Raw genomic sequence first — 22,917 nt, 5'->3', positions numbered from 1 at the left:
TGTATATGTGGTCTTACGACCAATAGCGCTATAGCCCGATCTTCACTAAAGGATTCGATAGTCATCTCGACGTGCAACAAGAAAGTATTTTCTGGCATTGACACGTCAACGATGGGTCAAGTATATAGAGTATATACCTGAGTACTTTATTACCGATATTCCAACGATCGCTTTTGTCTCCACTAGACAAACGGATAGTTTTCTCTATAAGCAGATTCGAAAACATGGCTCAATCTGGTTTCACATGATAAGTATATCCGCGAGTCCTTACTGTCAATACCCACCTACTACTATATCCATGTCGTTACTAATTATTATTTTGACATACAACGAACGATATTCAAAAAATTGAAAGCGGAATAGAGGACTTCTCAATTCTCAGCTAGAAGCGTTTCGTAAACAAGAGTGCTTCGACGAAATCTTTAATGTAGATTGATGGTTTTCTCGATGTGTAATAAATGTCCAATCTGGATTACACATCGCGTATTATGTATGGGTCGTCCATATAAGGATCGTGTTGTCATTAGTGCTATAACCTGATGTTCCTTCCAAATTGAAAGTTTTATCGATATGTACCAAATGTGTATTTTAGAGCGGAATTAGAAATGCTTCTTGTGCTACAACAAGTTCAGTGGTTGGTCTTCTATTGACAGAAAAGCTTGGTCATTCGAGGCTTCAAAAAGCACGTTCCTGACCAATAGCTTCCTGACTAGCTCTCCACTTACTAAATCATTGGATGTCTGACCTGTAACACACAAACCGCATCCTATAATCAGAAAAATTTCTAGAACTCTCGGATGCCTGTTTTCTCTAGCTCGCGGAGGACAAAACAAGTGTCAAATACCTGCCCACCAAATTGTGGACTGAATAAGTCGACTTCGACTAAAACTCAAGAATCTGATTTACTTAGAGTAATTAACGGAATATCTCATATTGTCCCAATTTAACCCACTAAATACCGATATTTAGTCAACTTCATCAAAGAAATATCGTGTTCCGACGACCACTTATGTTGTCCACCGCGAGTCTGATTTCTGTCGAGAGGCTGTGCTCGAACGCACCGTCCAAAAGGCGGATAATGCTGCCAATAGTAGCACGAACAGACTCCCGCTAAGGAATTGATAGATTTCTCGATGTGCGACAAAATGATTCAGACAGCTCTAGGAAGGGTTCTAGAATTCGTTCCGATTTGTTCCGTCTAATTCCTCTGATTGTCAAGTGCTAAAAGCACTTCCTTGTGCTAATAATCCTTGGACAGATACCTAGTAGATAAATTAATCGTCATGTCGATATGCAACAAATGTAACCAATTCCAAGGTTTCCAGGAGTCCAGACGGGCGGCTATTGAGAAGCTTGGATGTCCGGCATTTCAGCAAGTTCTGTTGTCAATAATTCCTTAAACATGCTCCGCTAGATAAATTAATGATTCGTTCGACGTGCAACATATAACGATCGAAACAAAACCAGATATGCTCCTAGAGTTTTGGGCTTTGACTGAGAAGCTTGGATATTCTTAGGTGTACGAGTATGCTCATCTACCCATATTTCCCTGGATATAGCTCCGCTAGATAAATTAATAATTCGTTCGACATGCAACAAAAGAAGAGTAAACGCGACATATGAACAGCTTCTAGAAGACCAGTCGAGGAACCTGGTTGTTCGAGCATCAAAAAGTCAATCTTACATTCTTACCAGATCTCCACTAAACAAATTAAGAATTGCCTCGATGTGCAACAAACGGCTTCTATCGACGAGCTTAACTATCGAATACTCCAAGCACCGACACCTCCACTAACAGAATAAATTAAAAACAGCTTCGATGTGCACAGACGAGTCTCTTCGACCAAAAAAGCGTTAACTTATCAGAGAACATACTTAGTCCGTCTCCTATCGACAAGCCTGACCATTGAATAAGTATATCAGGCCACATCAAAACAAATTAAAAACGGCGACGACATGCAACAAACCAGCTCCAAAAGCATTTTGTATTTGCTAGAATAAATCGTTAGTCCGACTCCTATCACCAAGGCCCGACCATTCAATAGTATCCAGAAACTATCAGAGCACCGACGCACCTACCGGCACAGAAAAGCTCACCACTGCACAAAAAATAAATTAAAAACGGCCACGACATGCAACAAAACATCAAGAACACGGAAACGATTTCAAGAATAGGAAATCTTCTCGAACTTCTCACCCAATATTTCAGCCCCATTCTCGTATCCAGCCGTCCCTCACCACAGGACGGACTCTATACCAAATCTCGGTCGTCAGCACCCCAATAATTGGTCCAACACCTAAAATTGCCCACAAACAGATCAAATGAATTTCGATATTTTTATATTACCTCGCCCGCGATATGCAACAAAAGCCCAAAGGGTTGGTTGAGAGTATTCGAATTGGATGAAATTATTATATGTATCCTAGGTCATAGCACGAACTATCGAATTCCGAATTTGATTTTGGCGGAGGTATAAGCGAGATTTGGGCACAAGGGAGTTGAAGGGAGTCGTAATTGGAGGGAGCTTTGGTAATTCGGCAGTTGGTGCGATGTGCAACAAATGATTTGGGGGTGAAGGTTATCTGATGAATTTGAAGTTTGTGGAGGGGTTGATTTGACTGCTGAAGAGGTGGAAGTGGATTTGATGATTGTTAGAGATGTGCCTGAGTCCTCGTAACCTAAGTTGACCTCTGTTATCATGGATGACTATGACTGTGTACCTGTAGTCATTAGAAATTACCTTTAATAATAGCAGCTTCAAAATGTCCACTTATGTCAAGCGACATGGAGAGTGACTTCCCAAAGATCTGTCGTGATGAAGCCAACGAGTCCAGACATGCAAGCCTGAGTTCCTAGATGTCCATGAGTGCATTAAAATGCTTGGAAAAGAGGTCAAAAATGCAGTACACACGCGATACCACCTTGAGGCTTATGCGGGAAAGCTTTCGGTAACACGTCGAGGTGAAAACAGTCAGCTTGAGAAGTAACCATCCCACACCGACAGATAGCAGAGCTTTGGAAAGCTAAACGCGCTTCAATGACGTTACACGCAATAACATCCCACGGACAATCTGGCCTATCTGCTCAGTTGAGATATCAGATAAGATCCAGCTCTTTGCAGCGGTATACATGAAGACCAACTACGTCTCGGTTGAGTCCATTCCATCACAAAAGAGGCAGAAGCCAAAGATACATGCTCAGAAGATCATGCAACATACTTTCTCAAGGGAAATGTCTCACTCTTGTATGCACCCCCACCATTCCCTCTCGTGCCTCTACGACCGGGTTCGTTCCGCCTTCAGAGCGTAGCAGTGGCGGTCGGCGCATCAGGTACTTATTCGAAACCGTTTGGGGGCGTCACGTTGGCACCGTCCTATTCATGTATTGGTACTTCCACCCACGTTGCCATCCACCATGTCGGAATGTATCAGGTACGAGCATTGGGAGTACCAAACATGCGAATGACCGCTCAGACGGCGATTTATTCTCCCCCACGCCGCGATGCCTGTCTATCTGGGTATATTACCATCTTGGTATACCCGTTTCCGTCATGATTTGCACGAAGACCCCTCCAAAGCTATCGTGGATCTGGCTCGTATTTGCTTCTTTCTGGGTTTGGATCTCGGTGCAGGAGGTTTTGTCAGCCTTTGGAGATGGTTGGTGACAGGAACAGGTAAACGGTTCTAAAATGTTCCGCGCAACGGGCCGCGACTGACAGCCGTGATGTCTCTGAGGATTGGAAGCATCAGGTAGCTGTTGAAGATGCTGTTTATTGGAGCGCAAGTATCGCAATCGAAACAAGTATATTCGACGCGTCGAGGAGCTTAGAAGTGGCACTGCAAGAAGACGCCTAATTGATGATGTGTTTTTGTGGAAGTCGGTGGATCCTTCCACACGAAGCTATGTAAAACAACAGCCTCGTCATGACAGCCGTTGCCTGACTGTAGATTGCCGCACAAGGCTTCCATCCACATTGACCTTGATCATACACAAACGAAACTTCAATTCGAGTGAATCTCATTCTTTCGTCCCATCTTCATCGTCTGCTATAAATTCCATTTCCATTTTTGATTACTAAACCCCACTTAAACCTCCGCAACATCATCGTTTCGACATTTGTTTCCCATCCCGCATCTAACGGAGGACGACCTCCGTTTTCAAACAAGACTTTAAGCAGCCGACGCCCTAAGAGAGAAGGGCTTGAAGCCACATCCATCGCAGTCATCATCTCTTGAACATAGCCAGATCATATCCATACGTTTGACAATATGTTTGTGCCAATCTACCATTGTCTGCCGCTTTCAAGACTGACCAGCTCACCCCAGGCGCATCACATTGTCTATAACCGCGCCTACCCACGATGGCGATCTCCTATCCCTCGAAATCCTACCAGAGACCACGGTCAGCGTTCTAAAAGAATCCGTCTCAGCGGAAGCACAAATCCCCGCCGCTTCACAGCACCTCTATCATAATGGGCAGCTACTCAACGATGATACGAAAACGATGGAACAGTTGCAGATCGGAGATGGAGAAATGTTGGCTTTACACGTAAGAGATATGGCTGCTCCGCGAAGACCGCAACCAGCAGCCCAGGCAGCACCTCAACAGCGAGACGGGGCAGATCCAGAGACCTTACGGTTACGGTTATTAGGAGATCCAGCAATTAGACAGCAAGCTGCGAACCAACAGCCAGAGTTAGCGGCAGCGGCAGAAGATCCTCAGAGATTTGCTCAGCTATTTAGGCAGATGCAAGATTCAGAGCGACAGGAGCAGGAAAGGAGGAGACAGCATATTGCAGATCTAAATGCGGATCCATTTGATATTGACGCGCAGATGCGAATTGCGGAAATGATTCGGGAGGAGCGTGTGCAAGAGAATCTACAAAATGCTATTGAGCATAACCCAGAGGGTGAGTGAGAAATCGTCTTTATTATGAATAGTACCTAACATATGTACAGTCTTTGGTAGAGTTCACATGCTCTACATCGATGTCGAAGTAAATGGCCACAAAGTAAAAGCCTTCGTCGACTCCGGCGCCCAAGCAACCATCATGTCCCCCTCCTGCGCCGAAACCTGCGGTATCATGCGTCTAGTCGACAAACGCTTCGCCGGTGTCGCCAAAGGTGTTGGCACCGCAGCCATCCTCGGCCGCGTCCATTCCGCCCAGATTAAAATCGGCAACCTCTTCCTCCCCTGCAGTTTCACCGTCATGGAAGGAAAAGACGTTGATCTCCTCCTTGGTCTCGACATGCTGAAACGCCATCAAGCTTGTATAGATCTCAGCAAAGATAAACTCGTCATCCAAGGCGTCGAGGTCTCGTTCCTGGGCGAAGCGGATATTCCGAAGAATATGGAGGAGGAACGGGCTGAGGAACCGAAGGTCGCAGGGCCGGGTGGGACGACTATTGGTGCGAAATCTGGCGCTGTGGATGGGCCTTCAATGACGCAACCTACGGCTTCAGCGTCTTCATCAACGCCTCAGACGGGACCTCAAGCTCCTACCCCCGCGGCACCGCCACAACCCGAGTTTCCTCAGCAGAGTATCGATACGCTCGTCGCGCTTGGGTTTAGTCGGGAGGAAGCTGTAAACGCGTTGAATGCTTGTGGCGGGAATGTGGAATATGCTGCTGGGTTGTTGTTCCAGGGATGATCTTGGACTTTTCGGCCTTATCTGGAGTTGATCTGGGACTACGCAGCATCTGAGAATATATCGCTCTGAGAGAATACGTTTTGCTATATATGAAATGAAATACGAAAAACACGAATGAGATTTGGCTGGCGTAAAGGGCGAGTGGCTAGATGGAGCATGAGCATGTGCATATTGATATTGAACAGAATGGAATGGGATGGGGGATTTAGGGATGCATTGCATGTGGTATGGGGGGGATTTGGAGTTTTGTTGTTTTTTGTGATGATGGTTGGGGAGGGGGAGGGAAGGAGGTGTGTATTTGGGTTTGCTGATGTGTGGGACGGTTTATGGGTGGAGGGGGAAGAGGAGAGGTGGAAGAGTGGGAAAGGGGGTGGGATTTAAGAGAGTGAGAGTTTGTACAGAGAGTAGAGGAGAGATGATTATGAGATGAGATGAGATGAGATGAGATGAGATGAGAATGATATTATGATTGCAGAGATTGGGTTCTTAGTACGTGGTATATTTGAGATGAGGTTTGATATGTGGTATTAATTTATACTTGTATGCTTCGCCTCCTACAACATCGAGAATAACTTCCCACATGCAAACCAGACAGCCCTTCCCATCCAGTCCCTCTACCGCAACTTATAAACACAAGGCTTCAACACCCCCTCCTCCCCCTCCACCTCCCCCATATTCTCCACATCAATAAACCGCTTCCCCCTCCTCCCCAGCTTCTCCCCGCCAAACTCCTCCATCCCCTTCGGCACCGGCACATTCCGTCCTTTCACCGGCGAACTGCTCTTCTGAAAATGCATCCGCACAAACATCTTATTGCCCATATCAACGGGTTTCTCGCCTGTCTCGGGCCCTTTGAGGTTGAAACCGCGTTTGCGGAGGACCTCGATGAAGGCGTGCAGATCGGTCTCGGAGCGCACGGCGTCGGGGTTGTCGTCGACTTCTACGGCGAGGGCGAGGTCGTTGTTTTTCTCGGTTTGGAGGGAGAGGGCTGATTTTTCTTTCTTGGAGATCGAAGAGGAGGGGGCTTTTTGGCGGTGCCCTACGGAGTGGGATACCACGCCTCCTTTTGAATTGGAGCGCGAGAAACGTGATTTTATCTCTGCGATCCAGAGCTCGCCTTTCCAGCGGAGGATCCGGAAGGCTTCTTCGATGAAGTCGATCCAGTTCGTGCCCATGAGCGCGAGGCAGAAGATGGCGATGTCGACGGAGGAGTCGGGGAGAGGGACGTCTGCTATATCTGCGCGCGTGACGAGCGGGTGTGGAGAGTAGAGGTCGAAGGAGTGGATTTTGAGATGTAATTTCTTGCTGTCTTTCTGTAATGTGCTGGCCAGGGCCGCGTCGCCGCAGCCTAAGTCGGCGATGGTGCAGGTCCCGGATGTGCGTGGTAAGGGCATGATAGCCCCTCCTTCTGAGGGTTTCTTGAGGGCCCCTCGTGCGAGGATGGAGCGGATGTAGATGTCGACGGGGTTTTCGGGCCAGACTTCGACTTGTCGTCGGAATCCTTCGTGGTATTCGGTGAACATTTCGGGGTTGGTGGAGAAGAGGTCAAGGGAGTTGGAGGAGGGGGTTGTGTAGAGGGTTTGGTTTAGATGGCGGAAGCGGGCTGAGATGAGCTTTTGGCGCATGGATGCTTGGAGGGGGGTGAGTTTTGGTGCTGGTATTGGGGTTTTGGTTTGGGTTGGTTTGGGGGTATCTTTGGTTTTTGATTTCTCCTTGGTTGACGATGGTGTGTCGTCTGTTGAGGCCTCTTCTGCTGCTTTCCGTGCCTTCTTTTCCCGCTTTTTGTCCTTCATCGTATTTCCCTTTTCCTTCTTAACCTTCTCCTTCTTCTCTCCCTTGACCTTCACTGGTACATCTTCTCCATCTTCCCCTCCCTCTGTAGACACTTTCTGCCTCTTCTCCCCAGCTTCCTTGCTCTTATCCTTGGTCTTTCCTTCAATAATGCTCTCATACAGCTCCGCTACGTTTGTAGAATTGACCTCTGAACCCTTCCCCTTATCACCGCGTTTGCGCTTCTTGCTTGACTTTGTAGCATCCTCCGCAGTTCCTTCGGATTTCTTGCTTGATTTCGAAACATCTTCAATCGCATCCTCGGATTTCTTATTTTCCTTTGCAGGTTTTGGTTCGACGGTCTGTCTCTTGAGAGCTGTCGAGGCAACGGACCATCCTGGTACGGCGAACATGATCGAATTGGTGGTGTTGCGACGTCGATGTGGGATGTCTAGCGAAACATCAGATAGGAAATTTATTTTCTCCCCACGGATTTTGATGCCCCGCTTTTGCGGGAGTGTCCCGCAGGAACCATTTTGGCTGGATCCAGAGCTAGAGTTGCACTATTTACTGGCATACGTTGCACTACTCTAAATCTATATCAAACTTTATTTGACCAGAGACTTAATTCGGTCAAAAAGAAAAGAATTGAAGTCGACCTTCAACTTGAGAAGTGGTACTTACACATGTTGTAGTTGTGTTCTCTAACACATGAAAACAAAGGGCCCGTGCCCAGCTGTTCATTGTTCCGCTCCAGGCTGTGACGCGACCAAAATATCTTGCATAAGGAGTACTTGTAACTCCGTACAACTACGTACCGTAATCGTGGCAACACCAACCATTTCTCGAACCAACATCTTCACAAAAACACCATGAAATAAATATCAAAAGCAATTCATCGATCATGCCGAGGACGCGCCCTCAAACCACGGGCTATGCTCGAATAGCCCAAGCCGAAGAATCCGATTCTGATGATGATCTGGCAAATTCCTTACAACCCGCAGGAGTACCACGTTATGCCTCAATCACCCAACCTCTGCCGCGCAGTAATATGCGATCAGATGGATATACTTCGCCTGAACAGTCAAGGAGGAAAACTCGGCGGCGGATGGGAAGTACTAGCAGTATGTCAGGGGTTGATATCAAGGCTATAAATGCGAGGCTGGAACGCTGGGCGGACGAGATCACAAGCAAGTTCAAGATAAACAAGGTGAAAGGGAAGACGGATGAGGAGGAGCGATTGGAGATTCATCATTCTGTTTTTCAGGCCCCGGATGGTGTCAGACCTGCGACGGCAGAGACGTTGGCCTCGGATTCTGACCAAGGAAGGATGACAAAGGCGGAGTTCGAGGAGATTGTTGAAAGCGTGAAAATTGCTATCGAACAAGGGATGCATCCGAAGATGATTACACAGGGAAGTTCTGGGAGTTACTTTGCCAGGAATACGGAGGGAAAGGTTGTTGGTGTTTTCAAACCCAAGGACGAGGAACCATACGCTGCCGGAAATCCAAAATGGAACAAATGGATACACAGGAATTTGTTTCCGTGTTTCTTTGGCCGGGCTTGTTTAATCCCCAATTTAAGTTATGTTTCGGAGGCAGCCGCATATACACTGGATTGCAGACTGCGGACGAACCTGGTTCCGTATACAGACATTGTACATTTGTCGTCAAAGTCATTTCACTACGATTTCTGGGCACGAAGAAATTTTTACCGGAAAAAGAAGGCATTTCCACCAAAAGTTGGTAGTTTTCAGGTTTTCTTAAAAGGGTTCAAGGACGCAAACATATTTCTGAGAGAGAATCCATGGCCGGATCGAGCGAGCACACATTTTAGAAAAACAGACCCAGCCAGGAAGAGCAAAGGCTGGAAGGATACTTGCAGACCCACTAGTGCGCGATCGGACGATGAGGACGACGAGGAAAGGGTTCCTATGGCTCCTATAGATGGGCCAAACAAACGTTTTATATGGACAGAAACGCTCCAACAGTCATTCAGGGAGGAGCTTGAGAAGCTGGTTATTCTGGATTATATTATGAGAAATACCGATAGAGGCCTAGATAACTGGATGATCAAGGTGGATCAAGAGACTCAGGGGGTATCTATTGTTTCTGAGCCGCCAAGGATGAACGGGACTTCTGATGAAGAAGAGAGATCGCCACGTCTCGTACCTGCTCAGGACGGGCCATATCGAGTGCAACAGCCCATGGCAGCGGTCAGCGGGACCAATTCGCCAAATCCACAAGCCGGACCCACCATGTCCATTGGAGCTATCGACAACAGTTTATCATGGCCATGGAAGCATCCAGATGCATGGCGGAGTTTTCCTTTTGGGTGGCTTTTCCTACCAGTGACACTTATCGGACAGCCATTCTCGCAAAAGACTAGAGATCACTTTTTACCACTATTAACCTCAAAGCAGTGGTGGAGTGAAACACAGTCAGAGCTCCGAAAGATCTTTTCCCAGGACGCGGATTTTCAAGAGCGCATGTTTGCAAGACAGATAGCCGTTATGAAAGGTCAAGCGTGGAATGTTGTAGAGACTTTGAAAATGGTTGACCATGGGCCACTTGAATTGACAAGAAGGGCTCGTGTTTGTGTGTGGGATGACCTGGTTGATATTCCAGTGGCGATACCTATGCGAGTTCCGTCTGCGGAAATGCGACGAAATAATAGTTTCGGTTTTCAAAAGGAGACGGAAGAAGAAGAGATGGATATTAGCATTGCCAATGCATCCGCGCCACAAGCATCACATCAAGACCTCCTTGGCTTATCCTCGCCTACCTCCGAATTGCCAAATCCAAATCGGTTCGAACTGACTACTAGTCCTCGGGCCAGCGAAGAAGCTTCGAGAGCTAACTCACCAGAGGCTTTCATCTCAACTGCGAATGGTAATCGGAAAGAATCAGGCACGAAGAGCAAACAAGTCAATTTCACCGACCGACCTCAATACGGTCATTCAAGAGGACGCATGAGTTATGAAGGGCCTTCACGGCCGCCTCAGCGACATGCAAGAAGATATTCCGGCTCCAATAGAAACCGTAGTATCAGTATGTTATTCGATGGCGAAGACGGAGACGGCGATCTTGGGTATGCGGCGGCAGAGGGAATGGATGGACACCATCGTAAGGTTATCGTGGAAAGACTTGAGACGGTTAAGAGCAAAAATCCTGTATTCACTTGGTGTTAATATAGAGCGGTACACAGACGGCTACATCTGGGTGTATAATATTTTGGGGTTACTATTAGCATGGGCGTTGGTGCATAGACATCTGTTGATAGGGATCTGGGAAATAGATTTGTGTATTTGTGATCTTGGTTTACTTGGCGGCTGTGAGAAAGAAGTTGATCACATCAGCGAGCCTGTGATACCTTCGTAACTGCCTACGAATAGTACCTAGGTACCTAGAGAAGGCATCTACAGATGCGAAGTACAAACGTCGTATTGAAGACACCCCTTATTCTCTCGCTTCAGCCTTCCTCGGCCCTCTCGTCCCGTCGGGATCCAGACCCTGACGATGACATAAGCACCCAGAGCCTCGGGCAAAAAGTTTAGATTGATAACGCCGAAATATCGTCGTTGGCCCAGTGTAATTCAAACATTTAGGTAAGGTTTAACCCCACGGCAGCAGCGGCTTCTAGATTATCTTCGACTTCGAAGAGTCACTTACTCACTTGATCGATAATTCCTTTTCGCTCTTGCACGTGCTGCATTTATTCTGTACCTTTTCGACTTAACCTCCACCTGCATGTGGTAACCTAGAACAGGCACGAGTGCATCATCCTGCGTCCCTATCGTCACAGCGGCGGAACTCCTTTAAAGTGCGACGGGAGAGAAATACAACTCGCGAACCACAATCTGACTACTTTCCTCATCATTTTGCGACCTCATCTACTCGTGCGCCGGCGGGCTGCGTGACGATACTTTCGCCATTCAAATTTTCGCATCCTTTGCAACCTCCCACATGCCTTGAATACCCCACGATTTCACTGTAGCCTTGTTCAGCGCCGGGCCATTCGAGGCCCAACGGCGCAAAGTCGACACAACATATCTGCATGCGCGCAGGCTCGCAGCCTTACGCGGATCACGAAAAGATGGACTCTTGGGAACAGCAGAATGGTATCAAACGCACGAACGGAGACAACTCTTCGTATACGATGCCGTCGCAGCTGATCTCGGCGACGAGCGCGGGGCGCGATAATGGCAGTCAGCCTCGTTTTGGGGCAAATACGATGTACTCGACGCAACCTTCACGATCTGCTCAGAATATTACATATGCGAGTAATCCTTGGGCGAATAATCGTACGGCGAATACACCGGTCGGCGCAAATGGTTCTCGAGAACCTCAACTCATGCAGTCCTTCAACCCGGCCCAACTTTTGAACCCGCGAGCAGCGATGCAGCAAAATCGACTTACGGCTTCACCACAGCAAAATGGCTACTCGAACGGTACGTCGCCGGCACCTTCGCTTTCATTCCAATTTGACAGTCCTGCTGGGTCTGGTCAAGACTCGCCTCACTCCCACCCAAGCTCAATGTATGATGGTGAGCAGACTACATCAAACGGGCAAAATGGGTTTGCTTCTTACGCGAACGGAAATGGGAATGGAGGGATGGGCAGTATGTTAGATCGTTTGCACAATGTGGCAGATCGAAGTATGGTACCTCAGAAACGTCGGAAGGTTGTAGATGACCGCGAGGAGGATAAGAAAAAGGCGGAATTTAGTGGTGGCGGAAAGGGAGGAATTCTAGGACAGTATATGCAGGATCAGCGGAAGGAAGGTCATGACCAAGCGGTAGCAAACGGGAAAGTCGTCGATATTTCATTTGACGACGACGAAGTTCAGGTTGTTTCGAACCCCGCGGATAAGGAGGTCTGCTATGGCCGGATAGAAGGAGCGGAAATCAACGCTTTCAAAGTCCCAACTCCAAGGGAAGGAGCAGTAGCTATATCGAATAGTTTTTGGCCGCAGGTCAAGATACAACTTCGAAGGAGGCAGAATGACAGGACGAATGTTATTCATGCAGTCGATAGTACTCGAAATATTATTGGTTGTGTAGATACCAACACTGCTCTAGGTCTGGTACCAATTTTGGACGCCAAATTCTCCGTCAGGACGGCTGCTCGAGTATTGACAAGGCAGAGGAGACCTAACGATCCTCCACCAGGCTCAGAAGTTTCTGCTCGATATGGTCTCGATGTTAATTTATATGGGCCGAAGAAGCATGCAATTCAAATTGGTAGACACCTTTCTCAGAAGCAGCTCTGGCTTCGGACGCCTCTTTTCGTCGAGTCAGGGGTCGAGCTTTACAACCCGCATGTGATCGAGAAGCCCGCACAAATTGCTCAAAGGCCTTTAATGTCCTACTCTAGTAGACAAGCACCTGTCCGCACGACCGAGGAGATCCGGAGCGATGTTCTAGGAATGTTTGATTCACTGGAAAAGTCTGAAAGTCTACCTGAGATGGAACCCAACCATCGAATTACCACAGAATTGTTGAAGCATCAAAAGCAAGGTTTGTATTTTATGACCATGAAAGAGAAGGAACGCATATATTCTGCGGATGAGAAGGGCAACAGCTCCCTATGGCGGCTCAACATTAGTGGAAACGGGCAAAGGTCGTATTTCAATGTAATCACGGGACAAGAAGAGCGAAAGAGCCCTCCTCAAGTACTTGGTGGTATATTGGCAGATATGATGGGTCTCGGAAAGACACTAAGTATCTTATCTTTGGTCACTGCGACACTCGATGATCGTGCATTAGAGTGGGCCCAACTGCAACCCGCGGCTGAAGCTGATAATCGAGATCTATGTTGCTCAAAGAAGGGCAAGACCGCATTACCGAAGATTGAACAGGCGCCGCTCTCTCGCAATTGCAAAACCACATTGCTTGTGTCTCCTCTAAGTACAATAGCGAATTGGGAAGAGCAAATCAAGCAGCATGTGAAACCCGGGGCTTTGAAGTACTACATCTATCATGGATCTGGTCGTATCAAAGATGTCAATAAACTCGCCCAGTTTGATTTGGTGATTACCACCTATGGATCTGTGGCTAGTGAGTTCAACAACCGTAGCAAACAAAAGCATGGAGTCTATCCGCTGGAAGAGATGAATTGGTTCAGAATCGTCCTCGATGAAGCACACATGATTCGGGAACAGTCCACTCAACAATCCAAAGCAATTTGCAGATTGCAAGCATCACGACGATGGGCTGTTACCGGTACTCCTGTTCAGAACAAGCTAGAAGATCTTGGTGCATTGATGACGTTCCTTCGCGTTAAGCCATTTGATGAGAAAGGTGGTTTTGCTCAATATATTATGGCTCCTTTCAAAATGTGCGACCCTGAAATTTTGCCAAAACTACGCCTTTTGGTTGACAGCATAACACTTCGAAGACTTAAAGATCGTATCGACCTGCCACAACGGCGAGATGAACTAGTCAAGCTTGATTTCAGTCCTGCTGAGCGACACCTTTATGATGTATTCGCAAAGAACGCTAGCGATAGAGTCAAGGTCATCGTCAATCAACGAGAGAAAAGCTTAGGTGGGAGGACTTACGTGCATATTTTGCAGTCTATTCTTCGCTTACGATTGATTTGTGCACACGGAGAAGATCTTTTGGGCGAGGAAGATCTGGAAGTCATGAAGGGTTTGAATCAAGCCTCGGCAATTGAATTGGATAGCGATGATGAGGATGATCGACCAGCTCTGTCTGCCAAACAAGCTTACGACATGTACCAGCTTATGATAGATACGAATGCGGATCTGTGTTCGACTTGTAGCAGGAAGGTTGGTGTCAATGATAACATTGAAGCCGAAGAGGGAGAGACCAAGGAGAAGATCATTGGTTTCATGACACCATGTTTCCACATCATCTGTCCGAATTGTTTTGATGGCTTCAAAGCACAGATGGATCATTACTCGGAAGGCCGTACAACATCAGACTGCATCATTTGTAGACAACACATCAAGCTTTCATATTTCGAATTGAAACCCGGTGGCCTCGAAGAAGGCGGCCCAAAATCCAAAGGCAAAAAACAAACCAAAACCCTGGAGAACTACCACGGTCCACACACCAAAACCAAAGCACTCATCCAAGACCTCAACAACTCCCGCATGGAATCCGAAATCCTCCACCACGAAGCCCCCATAAAATCCGTCGTCTTCTCCGGTTGGACCGCTCATCTCGACTTAATCCAACTCGCCCTCAACGCCAACAACATCAAATATTGTCGTCTCGACGGCAAAATGACACGCGCCGCCCGCGGCGCCGCCATGGACGCCTTCCGCGACGACCCATCCATCCTCGTCATCCTCGTCTCCATCACGGCCGGCGGCCTCGGTCTCAATCTCACGTCCGCGAACAAAGTCTACGTCATGGAACCGCAGTACAATCCAGCCGCGGAAGCGCAAGCCATCGATCGCGTGCATCGCCTGGGCCAGAAACGGGAGGTCACGACGGTGCGGTATATCATGAATGATAGTTTTGAGGAGAAGATGCTCGAGCTGCAGGACAAGAAGAGGAAGTTGGCGAGTATTAGTATGGATGGGGAGAAAGGGCGCATGGATAAGGTTGATGCGGCGAGGAAGCGGTTGGAGGATTTGAGGAGTTTGTTTAAGTAGGGATGAGTTGTGGAGGTTTGCCTTGATGAGGGTTGTTGTCTGGGATTGGGGTTGTTTTTGTGTGCGTGAGTGAAGGAGAAGTATGTTCATTTGTTGTCGATACGTCGTTTAAGATTTAGGGCTTGCTTTGGGCGACTTACATAGCGACGGATGGGTTAGGGATTTGATCACGGCGTTAGGCATAGGACGGGGGATATTATATACATTGTATATTTGAATATGTGAATAAGGGGACACGCTGGGGATGGAAATGTGGGATCGTTAGATGAAGCTGAATGTCTTCTTAAATATGAAATCTTTCACAAGAAATGCAGTATCGGGATATCATACGGTGCTGTTAAAAGGCACGCCAATAAAGGGAGTGGGGGAGGGGAAATGGGAAGCGAGCCCCCTATTGCGTCAGGGCGCGTCGTATCGCGTGTCACAACTACTTTTCTACACCATTTTGAATTCGCGCAAACCATATTTCCTTGTCAATCTAATAGTCATAATCTCAAGCCTCGCAATGGTGTCTCTTCGTAGTGGGAAACGAGTCGCAGAAGACGATCAGATAGACGCTAAAACCGCCGCACCAAAAACAAAGAAAGTCAAAACATCGAACTTAAAATCGTCAGAATCAGCCAAATCAAGCAACAAGGAGATCAAGGCCACAAACAAGAAGGAAACTGTGTTGCAGCCAATTAGTAATCTGCAGAAAGCAATCAATTCTGTTAAATCGGAGAGTAATACACCAACAAAGGAATCGGGGGTTGAGGAAGGTTCTGGGACAGGAGAAAGGCGTACCTCAAGCAAAGCTACGAAGCCGACGCCTCCATCCAAGGCAAAACCCCAAGCGGAAAGCGATAAGACGCCTAGTAAGACCGATGGAATTGTGAAGTCGAAACTGGAAAAGAAGGAAAAATCCACGTAGCAAGACTTGACGAACAAAAAAGGCAAGCGAACGCCATCATCCGCGACGAAAGCTGAAGCGAAAACGGACAAGACACCTACCAAAACCGACAGAACCGTACAGTCGAAATCAGATAAGAAGGAAGCATCGACGAAGAAGAAAGACAGCGAGCGACCAAGTACCCCACCTCCCGCATGCGAAGTCATCGATGGTGTCGAGAAGACTCCAGGGCTTGTCGGCCCAATCAGGCCGCAAGTTATAGGAGCTGGCTCCGATATAAAAATTGCGCCATTCAAAGGTCCTAAAGGCAATAAAGTGCGCAAGTCTTTTCAGGAAAAGGAAGACGAGTACGGGCAGGAGATACTGAAAAGACCTGACCATGCATTTCATGAACTCCATGTGTGTTATCAGAAGGGTCCAAAGGGGTCGCCCACATACGACAAAGCTGGCTTCGAGCTCGATTACAAGGAAGTTGCGAAATGGATGGCGCCGAAAGCGTATGATAAGTCGGCTATGATGAGGGCGATGGATAGGGCTATTGAGAGTAGCGAGAAAAAGGAAGAAGCTATGAAGAGGATCTTCTTTGAGCCTGGGGCCGCGCCAGTGGAAGGCCCGGAGAGTTTTCGCGATGTCGGGTTTTGGGTTGATAGAGTGTCGAAAGACCTTAATGTCCCGTGGCATCGGGTTGGTGTGAAGGAGTTCGAGATTTGGGAGAAGAAGGGGTTTAGGAAGGCGAAGAGGGGGGAGTTTGCGTATGCTAATGCTACGATGGAAGAGAAGGAGCGGATTTCGAGGTTAGGTGAGGGTCGCTATTTGAGGAAGTAGGCTGGTTGGGAGGGTATTCGCATTCGAGCTTTCGATAACCGAAAGTGGCCCATGCCGTTGAGCAGGATACGACGACCATGACCTCCTGTATTTTATGACAATATTACGAATGTACAACACTGACACTGTTACTTGGTTTATCCTACAATTTCCCGAAGGATTTCTCAACCGTTATTAATCTTCAAAGGTCGTCTACTGACTAATTTCAACCATTTAGATTTTTTGACACTGGATAATAGTACGCATTTACTCCAATCTCCCAATAATTCCCCTCCTATAGTTTGCAAGTCAATCCAATCCACCACAATCTTCTTTACAATAGCCTCACAAGACTTGGCTACAACTTTTATCGATCATTCATACACTCGTCTTCAGCGAGCCGAAGTCGATCAACTAGGTCTCGTTAGCGTTGCATTTCAAGTCACACTGCTAAACTCCTCCGATTCTGATTATCCCGATTCTGGGTTTTGGTAGAGCGGCTCTAATGAGAGGGAGGATCGGCTTCGCTTAAGCGAGAAGGATGTACGACCTCAAATGCAGGTACCGATTTTGTACTTACCTGCTTGTTGTTTTCAGCTGCAATTTCCACATGTATGAGGTATAGGTGCGAAGGCGGGGAGGATTTCGAAGACGATGGCAATGTCTTAATTGTGTAGAAGAACTAGTCAGTCATTGAAGGTTGGCTTTGGTTTATGTCGAGCTGAAATCTGGAGCTGAATATCGTCGTGAGTAACGAATCCTGCCACGAACTATTGAGCTACAGCTAACTTCATGATGTCTTTCAGCTCAACAGCAGTTCTAGATTTTCAGAAAAAGAAGATAGATCTGAATTTTCCCCTCGGTTCGTTTAACACAGAAATCGGGACTCAAAATGCGGGGAATGCGGATTAAAATTGCTTGTCACTACAAGCCGCGTTTCTCCAACTCCTGGAGGATTGAGCGACAATGATAGTTCCTGGAGGATGCAAAGCTGAAGAGCTAGAACAACACAACCCTTCACCAACACAGAGCCTGATCAAATGACTAGATGTCGTCCTAGGAAATCGATGATGCTGACCCGCATCATTCAGTAATACAAAGTTCGGAGCGCTGCAAAATGTATGCGGACTCGGTACAACATGATAGTTATTTTAGGAGGATGAACTGCCATGGCTTGAGATGTTGATTCTGGATTTCCTATATGAATGGAGCTTAACATCACCGTTTAAGGATCATCTTCACGATCACATCATTCCCTCGCCAACTCACAAAATGGTCCATCTCAGCCCAGCTTCCCTCGCTGCCCTCCTCCTCTTCTCCTCCCCAATCGCCCTCGCAGCACCAGGAAACACAGCCTGCCAAATAAATAGCAAGCAAGATGGTCTCTGCATGGCCACCGCATCGTGCAAGTCCTCAGGCGGAACCTCCCAAGCAGGTCACTGTCCCGGCGGTACAGACAACCAAGTAGGCCCTCCTTCCCCCATATCTCGCCCATCTAACAACACCAGTGTTGCACCTACGGCTCCTGCACCGTAAGCAGCATATCCGGTCTCTGCCAAACCACCTCAACCTGCGGCAGCGGCTACACCAGCACCGCAGGCCACTGTCCCGGTCCCGCTGGCATCCAATGCTGCACCAAGAAGTCCACCTCTCCAGCTCCAGGCCCCGCGCCGGCACCAGCACCAGCACCAGGCGGTTGTAGCAACGGCGCTCCCAAAGTAAACACTGCGACCTTGAAACTGATAGAGGGTTTTGAAGGCTGGAGCGCGACGGCATATAAAGACCCTGATGGAAACCCAACGATTGGTTATGGGCATCTGTGCTCAAGTGCTAGTTGCAAGGAGATCAAATATAGTATCCCGCTTTCTCGCGCTGAAGGGGACTCGTTGATCCAGGACGACCTCGCTGTAATTCTCCCTTTTTCCCCTTCCCCCCTCCTCTCTCATTCCACTTACTGACTGTATCCAGGTGGCGCGCAAGTGCATCGCCAAACAAATCAAAGACAGCATCAAGCTGAACGCGAACCAGTTCGGCGCGCTCGTCAGCTGGGCCTTCAACGTGGGCTGCGGGAACTCGGGTGATTCGACGCTGATTAGGAGGTTGAATGCTGGGGAAGCGCCGAATACGGTTGCGGGTCAGGAACTGCCGAAGTGGAATCGGGGGAAGAATGGGGTGCTTCCTGGCTTGACGAGGAGGAGGAATGCGGAGGTGAGCTTGTTTAGGGAGGGGACTGGGGAGAAGGGCATTCCTTGTTAGTGGGAGGTGGGGAGGGCTGTGTGTTGGAAGGGTGTATGAGTATGTGTTTTTTGCATTTTTAAGGACGGCATCTGTTGGTTAGTTTACTTTTTATTTGAGTTTTTTGGACGGGATTTGCCGCGCGTAATTTCTTGAGTATTGAATCATGAGAACTGAAGCTATTGTTAAAAGCTGGAGGCCTTTACCTCGAAAGACCGACAAGGTAATATTCAAATATACCGGATGTAGATCTCTGTATAACCTAGATCGACATGACTCTCATATCAGCTTAGTAGGAGGTAATTAATTTATCCACGTATCTAAGTTTACATGAACAACCCCATCACGATCTTTTCCTCACGATTAAAGCCTAGCAATCGCTATCAGATAATGACTATCAAATGGCTCCACCACCCTCATCATTATCCAACTGCCGCCCCTCTACGTGATTATTCGTGTGCTTCTTGGTAGCTAATACTCTGTCTAGAACTTCACTTAAAAAACTCCATGAAGCTGCCACGAGCGGTATTAAATAAAGTATCAGTATTGACTAATTGTTAACCAAATTGTCAACTATCCTACTTAACTTAAGCAACCCGCGCTTCATACAATGCTAATCAACAATCACAAGACGATATACTAGGAATATGCATTGAGCAAACACCACTCTCCGCACCACCTCTTTAATCCATTAAACCGGCGCTTGACAGGATCATTCGCGGGAAAGTATTTGGCTTGAACTGTTTAACTGTGTGTGTCACAACATCAGCGCTGCAAGCGCTCGTCCTGAAGGATGTCCTCGCCTAAACTCGCGCAGTTCGTATTATTGGTATTAAACTGCTGTTGAGAGGTTCAGAATATTGGTCAACGGTTTCTAAGAGATGGCGATTTAGAGAAATGATGTTTCCTTTGGAGCTTCTTGTTTATGTTGCTTGAATTACACGAGGCAAGCGCTCGTCTAGTAGGGTTTGCTCACCTAAACTCCAGCTCATTTGTTTTGTTGGTATTATATTAGTATTAAGGCGATACAGAATATTAACTTATACTCTTTATAGAGTTGGTTTAGGCTGTGTTCCTGAATCCTCTGTGCTGAAGAAACAATGTTTGGTATCTTTGCAGCTGTTGTTCTCGAGCTTCCTTATTGAGATTTTCTTGCTTCATCACCAACTATCTTACCTCAGCATGTATATTTGTTATTTGTGCTACGGGAGAAGCAAGCAAAGCCCAATCAGCTGGAGAAAAGCTTTCTGCTTACCAGATGCTATACCAGTTGTTGTTTGTGGCTGGTTTTCTGCGGGCTGTTATTGAATCTGCGCATGCTGCTGTGGAAGGCGAAATTTGGATGATCAAACGACATGTGTTGTAGGTATTGGGAATATTGTGATGGAGAGTTTAGAACGGCACTTTTCAACTCGCAACATGGTATTAAGGAGTCCTGACAGAACTATAAGTACTCATTATGTTAGAGTTTGTAAAGTATTGGGACGAGTGATACACATACGAGGGGCCTTCCATGCTTGTCACCATGCTACTACGATTTTCATCAGCACTAAGCGTGCTCATAACTTTTGACATCTGTTCGAGCGCGAGTCCTTTGAAGAACAATGAAGCCAGAGACTATCCCACCATAATAGGAAATCCAGCTGGATTCTCGCTAGAAGTGGAAGCAGTGACCATATCTAGTAACAGAAGTCGAAGCCGATCTCGTGGTGGATTCATAGAGTAAGCTCGAGATTTTCGCCTGTTCAAACAAGATTCTGCCAGTGCCGCAAGATCTTCTCTATCTGACAGTCCATCTAAAAGAATAACACAGGCCGACATATTCCTAGACTCAACGAAAATGATCTGGCGGCTCCAGGTAGCACCTCAGTAGTTACGCCGGGCTTGATGGTCGACAAATCGTAAGTGTCTCGCGCAGTATTCTCAGCAGTACGCTAATGAGGTACAGATGGATGATTGCCATCGAGATAGGAATCCCAGCACAAAGGCTCCTGCTCACAGTCGACACGGGCGCTTCAAGCTTCTACGTTTAGTCAAACTTAATTCCTCCCGAGTCTCTAGAACCGGGCGCAATCCTATTCAACCCTGTTTCTAGCAAAGAAGTTCCCGGGGAAATATTCCGTGTATGCTACTCATTCGGATGCTTCTGGGGCCCCGTTCGACAGGAATTCGTCAAAGTTGGTAATCTGGCTTTGACTAATTATAATTTCGAAATGGTAACTGGAACAAGTGCAAGATTCAGATTAGGAGGCCCTGCTTCTGGTACGTTTGGCCTGAATCGAGAGGTGAACATGCCAACGGGTCCAACTCTATGGCTAAATTGGATCGGTGCGATCAAGGACTTCCTTGATAGTAAGTTGTTTCTCTATCATGCGGTGTGGCATGCAAATCGGTTCGGAGACTTACCATGTAACTTGCTTAACACAGATCCCCTCTTCACTATCGACTACCATAAATCGACATCCTCTGGCACAATGGATTTTGCCTTCATTGATCAGAGCAAGTACCACGGAGACATTGGCTGGGCTCCTGCACTTAATTCTCGTCATTGGACAGTAGAAATCAACGGCATCGTTGCAGGAAATACGTACTTCCACGGCCCGTTCAACGTCATCATCGATACTGGAGATCCAGATGGAATGCACCTTCCCCAATGGGCTCTCGACGAGTTTTTTAGACTCATACCAGGCTCAGTCTGGAATGATGCGTCGCGGACCTATGCTTTTCCTTGTGGCACCAAACTTCCAGACCTGATATTTGGTATTAGCGCAGACCATAAGGGCACGATACCAAGCAGTCACATACACGTTGGAGCTATTGCTGGTACATCTGACCCACAGATGTGTATAAGCCAACTGTTCTTGGGTCCACCTGATGAACTTGGAGTTCTCTATGGCTGGGGTGACACTATCATCATGAGCCAGTTCTTGGTTTTTGATTATGGCCATGATAGAATCGGATTCGCTGCCAAGACGTCTTACTGATAGTAGGCGGAAGCCTGTGGAGGAGAACAACAATCTCGAGTGGATCGCTGAACGAGATAGATATTGACCCCGCATTGTTGATTGGTTTTAGCATAGCCTCGCATCTATAGAAAGGGGGGCGCTCGCTTGACCATAGCTTACACCGTCAGGGGGGAAGTTGGTCTACGGTATGACCCGCAGCTACAACAATCTAGTCTTGCGAATGTTGGACTAGGTAATTGCTATCTTACGTGCGTTGTAAGATGTTAAAGTGCAATCTCACCTCTATATATTATCTTACTCACACCAGCATTTAAGTCGCAGCAACTTCTGCTCACCTCCTTATCATCACATTCGCCTCTTTAACTTTTATGCTTGCTTTCTTCCACATCCTCAGCCATGCTCAGCCCTACTGACATTAACAGATGATTGTGCATCTTGGCAAGTGCCCATTGCGATTCCGTCATATGTCTTGCCTCGCCAACCCCACTTCCAAGAATCGGATCACAGCACTGCCGGAACCCTCTTCGCACGTCCAATTCAGCTGCGACATATCTCGCAATCAACCTCCCAACTTCCTCTTGAGTACCGATAAGGCATGTCAGGCTTACGCCATTCATACGTACGCCTGTGGAGCCCCAATGCGATTGGAGACAGGTGATAGAAACTGGATGCGATCAGGGGCGGCTGGCCTTGGTTATGCAGGTGATCATGCAGGGTTTCGGTTAGGTTGTCGCTGGGGAGCTTTGTCCAGTCACCATACACCACCATATCTGTGAGCGGGAACAACAACGAGGCTTCGTTGGAATTCTGGCATTGAAACAGCTCGGTGTAGGGAAGAGGCCAGCGGCAAGTGAGTGTTTGTTGGGTGTTACCTGTTTTTATGGCCGCTTGTGATGGATGCTCAGCTGGAGTATGGCGTCGGCAGGACAGAGGCTGGCTGACTAGGTAGCTATCCAACATAGCTATCCAACATGTA

The 22,917-nt window shown here is 47.5% G+C and overlaps 7 protein-coding genes across 7 annotated transcripts; 6 read left to right on the top strand and 1 right to left on the bottom strand.

The window, feature by feature from the left end:
* Positions 1-3,415: 3,415 nt before the first annotated feature.
* GLAREA_12597 (Acid protease) lies at positions 3,416-5,651 on the top strand (the record flags this gene model as incomplete). Its single annotated transcript, XM_008083378.1, has 3 exons — positions 3,416-3,432; positions 4,327-4,910; positions 4,960-5,651. 3 exons carry the CDS (start codon positions 3,416-3,418, stop codon positions 5,649-5,651), a joined length of 1,293 nt encoding a protein of 430 aa, XP_008081569.1.
* Positions 5,652-6,265: 614 nt separating this feature from the next.
* GLAREA_12596 (S-adenosyl-L-methionine-dependent methyltransferase) lies at positions 6,266-7,834 on the bottom strand (the record flags this gene model as incomplete). Its single annotated transcript, XM_008083377.1, has 1 exon — positions 6,266-7,834. The coding sequence occupies one exon, from the start codon at positions 7,832-7,834 to the stop codon at positions 6,266-6,268; it is 1,569 nt and encodes a 522-aa protein (XP_008081568.1).
* A 491-nt stretch (positions 7,835-8,325) lies between these two features.
* On the top strand, positions 8,326-10,611 carry GLAREA_12595 (uncharacterized protein; the record flags this gene model as incomplete). Its single annotated transcript, XM_008083376.1, has 1 exon — positions 8,326-10,611. The coding sequence occupies one exon, from the start codon at positions 8,326-8,328 to the stop codon at positions 10,609-10,611; it is 2,286 nt and encodes a 761-aa protein (XP_008081567.1).
* An 866-nt stretch (positions 10,612-11,477) lies between these two features.
* GLAREA_12594 (P-loop containing nucleoside triphosphate hydrolase) lies at positions 11,478-15,047 on the top strand (the record flags this gene model as incomplete). Its single annotated transcript, XM_008083375.1, has 1 exon — positions 11,478-15,047. The coding sequence occupies one exon, from the start codon at positions 11,478-11,480 to the stop codon at positions 15,045-15,047; it is 3,570 nt and encodes a 1,189-aa protein (XP_008081566.1).
* Positions 15,048-15,552: 505 nt separating this feature from the next.
* Positions 15,553-16,761, top strand: GLAREA_12593 (uncharacterized protein; the record flags this gene model as incomplete). The annotated part of the gene is made up of 2 exons (XM_008083374.1): positions 15,553-15,901; positions 15,980-16,761. The coding sequence occupies 2 exons, from the start codon at positions 15,553-15,555 to the stop codon at positions 16,759-16,761; spliced, it is 1,131 nt and encodes a 376-aa protein (XP_008081565.1).
* Positions 16,762-18,012: 1,251 nt separating this feature from the next.
* On the top strand, positions 18,013-19,474 carry GLAREA_12592 (Lysozyme-like protein; the record flags this gene model as incomplete). The annotated part of the gene is made up of 4 exons (XM_008083373.1): positions 18,013-18,204; positions 18,249-18,647; positions 18,709-18,948; positions 19,463-19,474. The coding sequence occupies 4 exons, from the start codon at positions 18,013-18,015 to the stop codon at positions 19,472-19,474; spliced, it is 843 nt and encodes a 280-aa protein (XP_008081564.1).
* Positions 19,475-20,500: 1,026 nt separating this feature from the next.
* On the top strand, positions 20,501-21,959 carry GLAREA_12591 (Acid protease; the record flags this gene model as incomplete). The annotated part of the gene is made up of 5 exons (XM_008083372.1): positions 20,501-20,697; positions 20,805-20,876; positions 20,924-21,007; positions 21,071-21,327; positions 21,403-21,959. 5 exons carry the CDS (start codon positions 20,501-20,503, stop codon positions 21,957-21,959), a joined length of 1,167 nt encoding a protein of 388 aa, XP_008081563.1.
* Positions 21,960-22,917: the final 958 nt, after the last annotated feature.

This window comes from Glarea lozoyensis, assembly GCF_000409485.1.
Source record: "Glarea lozoyensis ATCC 20868 chromosome Unknown GLAREA19, whole genome shotgun sequence".
Taxonomy (NCBI): domain Eukaryota; kingdom Fungi; phylum Ascomycota; class Leotiomycetes; order Helotiales; family Helotiaceae; genus Glarea; species Glarea lozoyensis.
The sequence above is the reverse complement of the archived record's forward strand: the minus strand, read 5'-3'. Positions and strand labels throughout refer to the sequence as shown.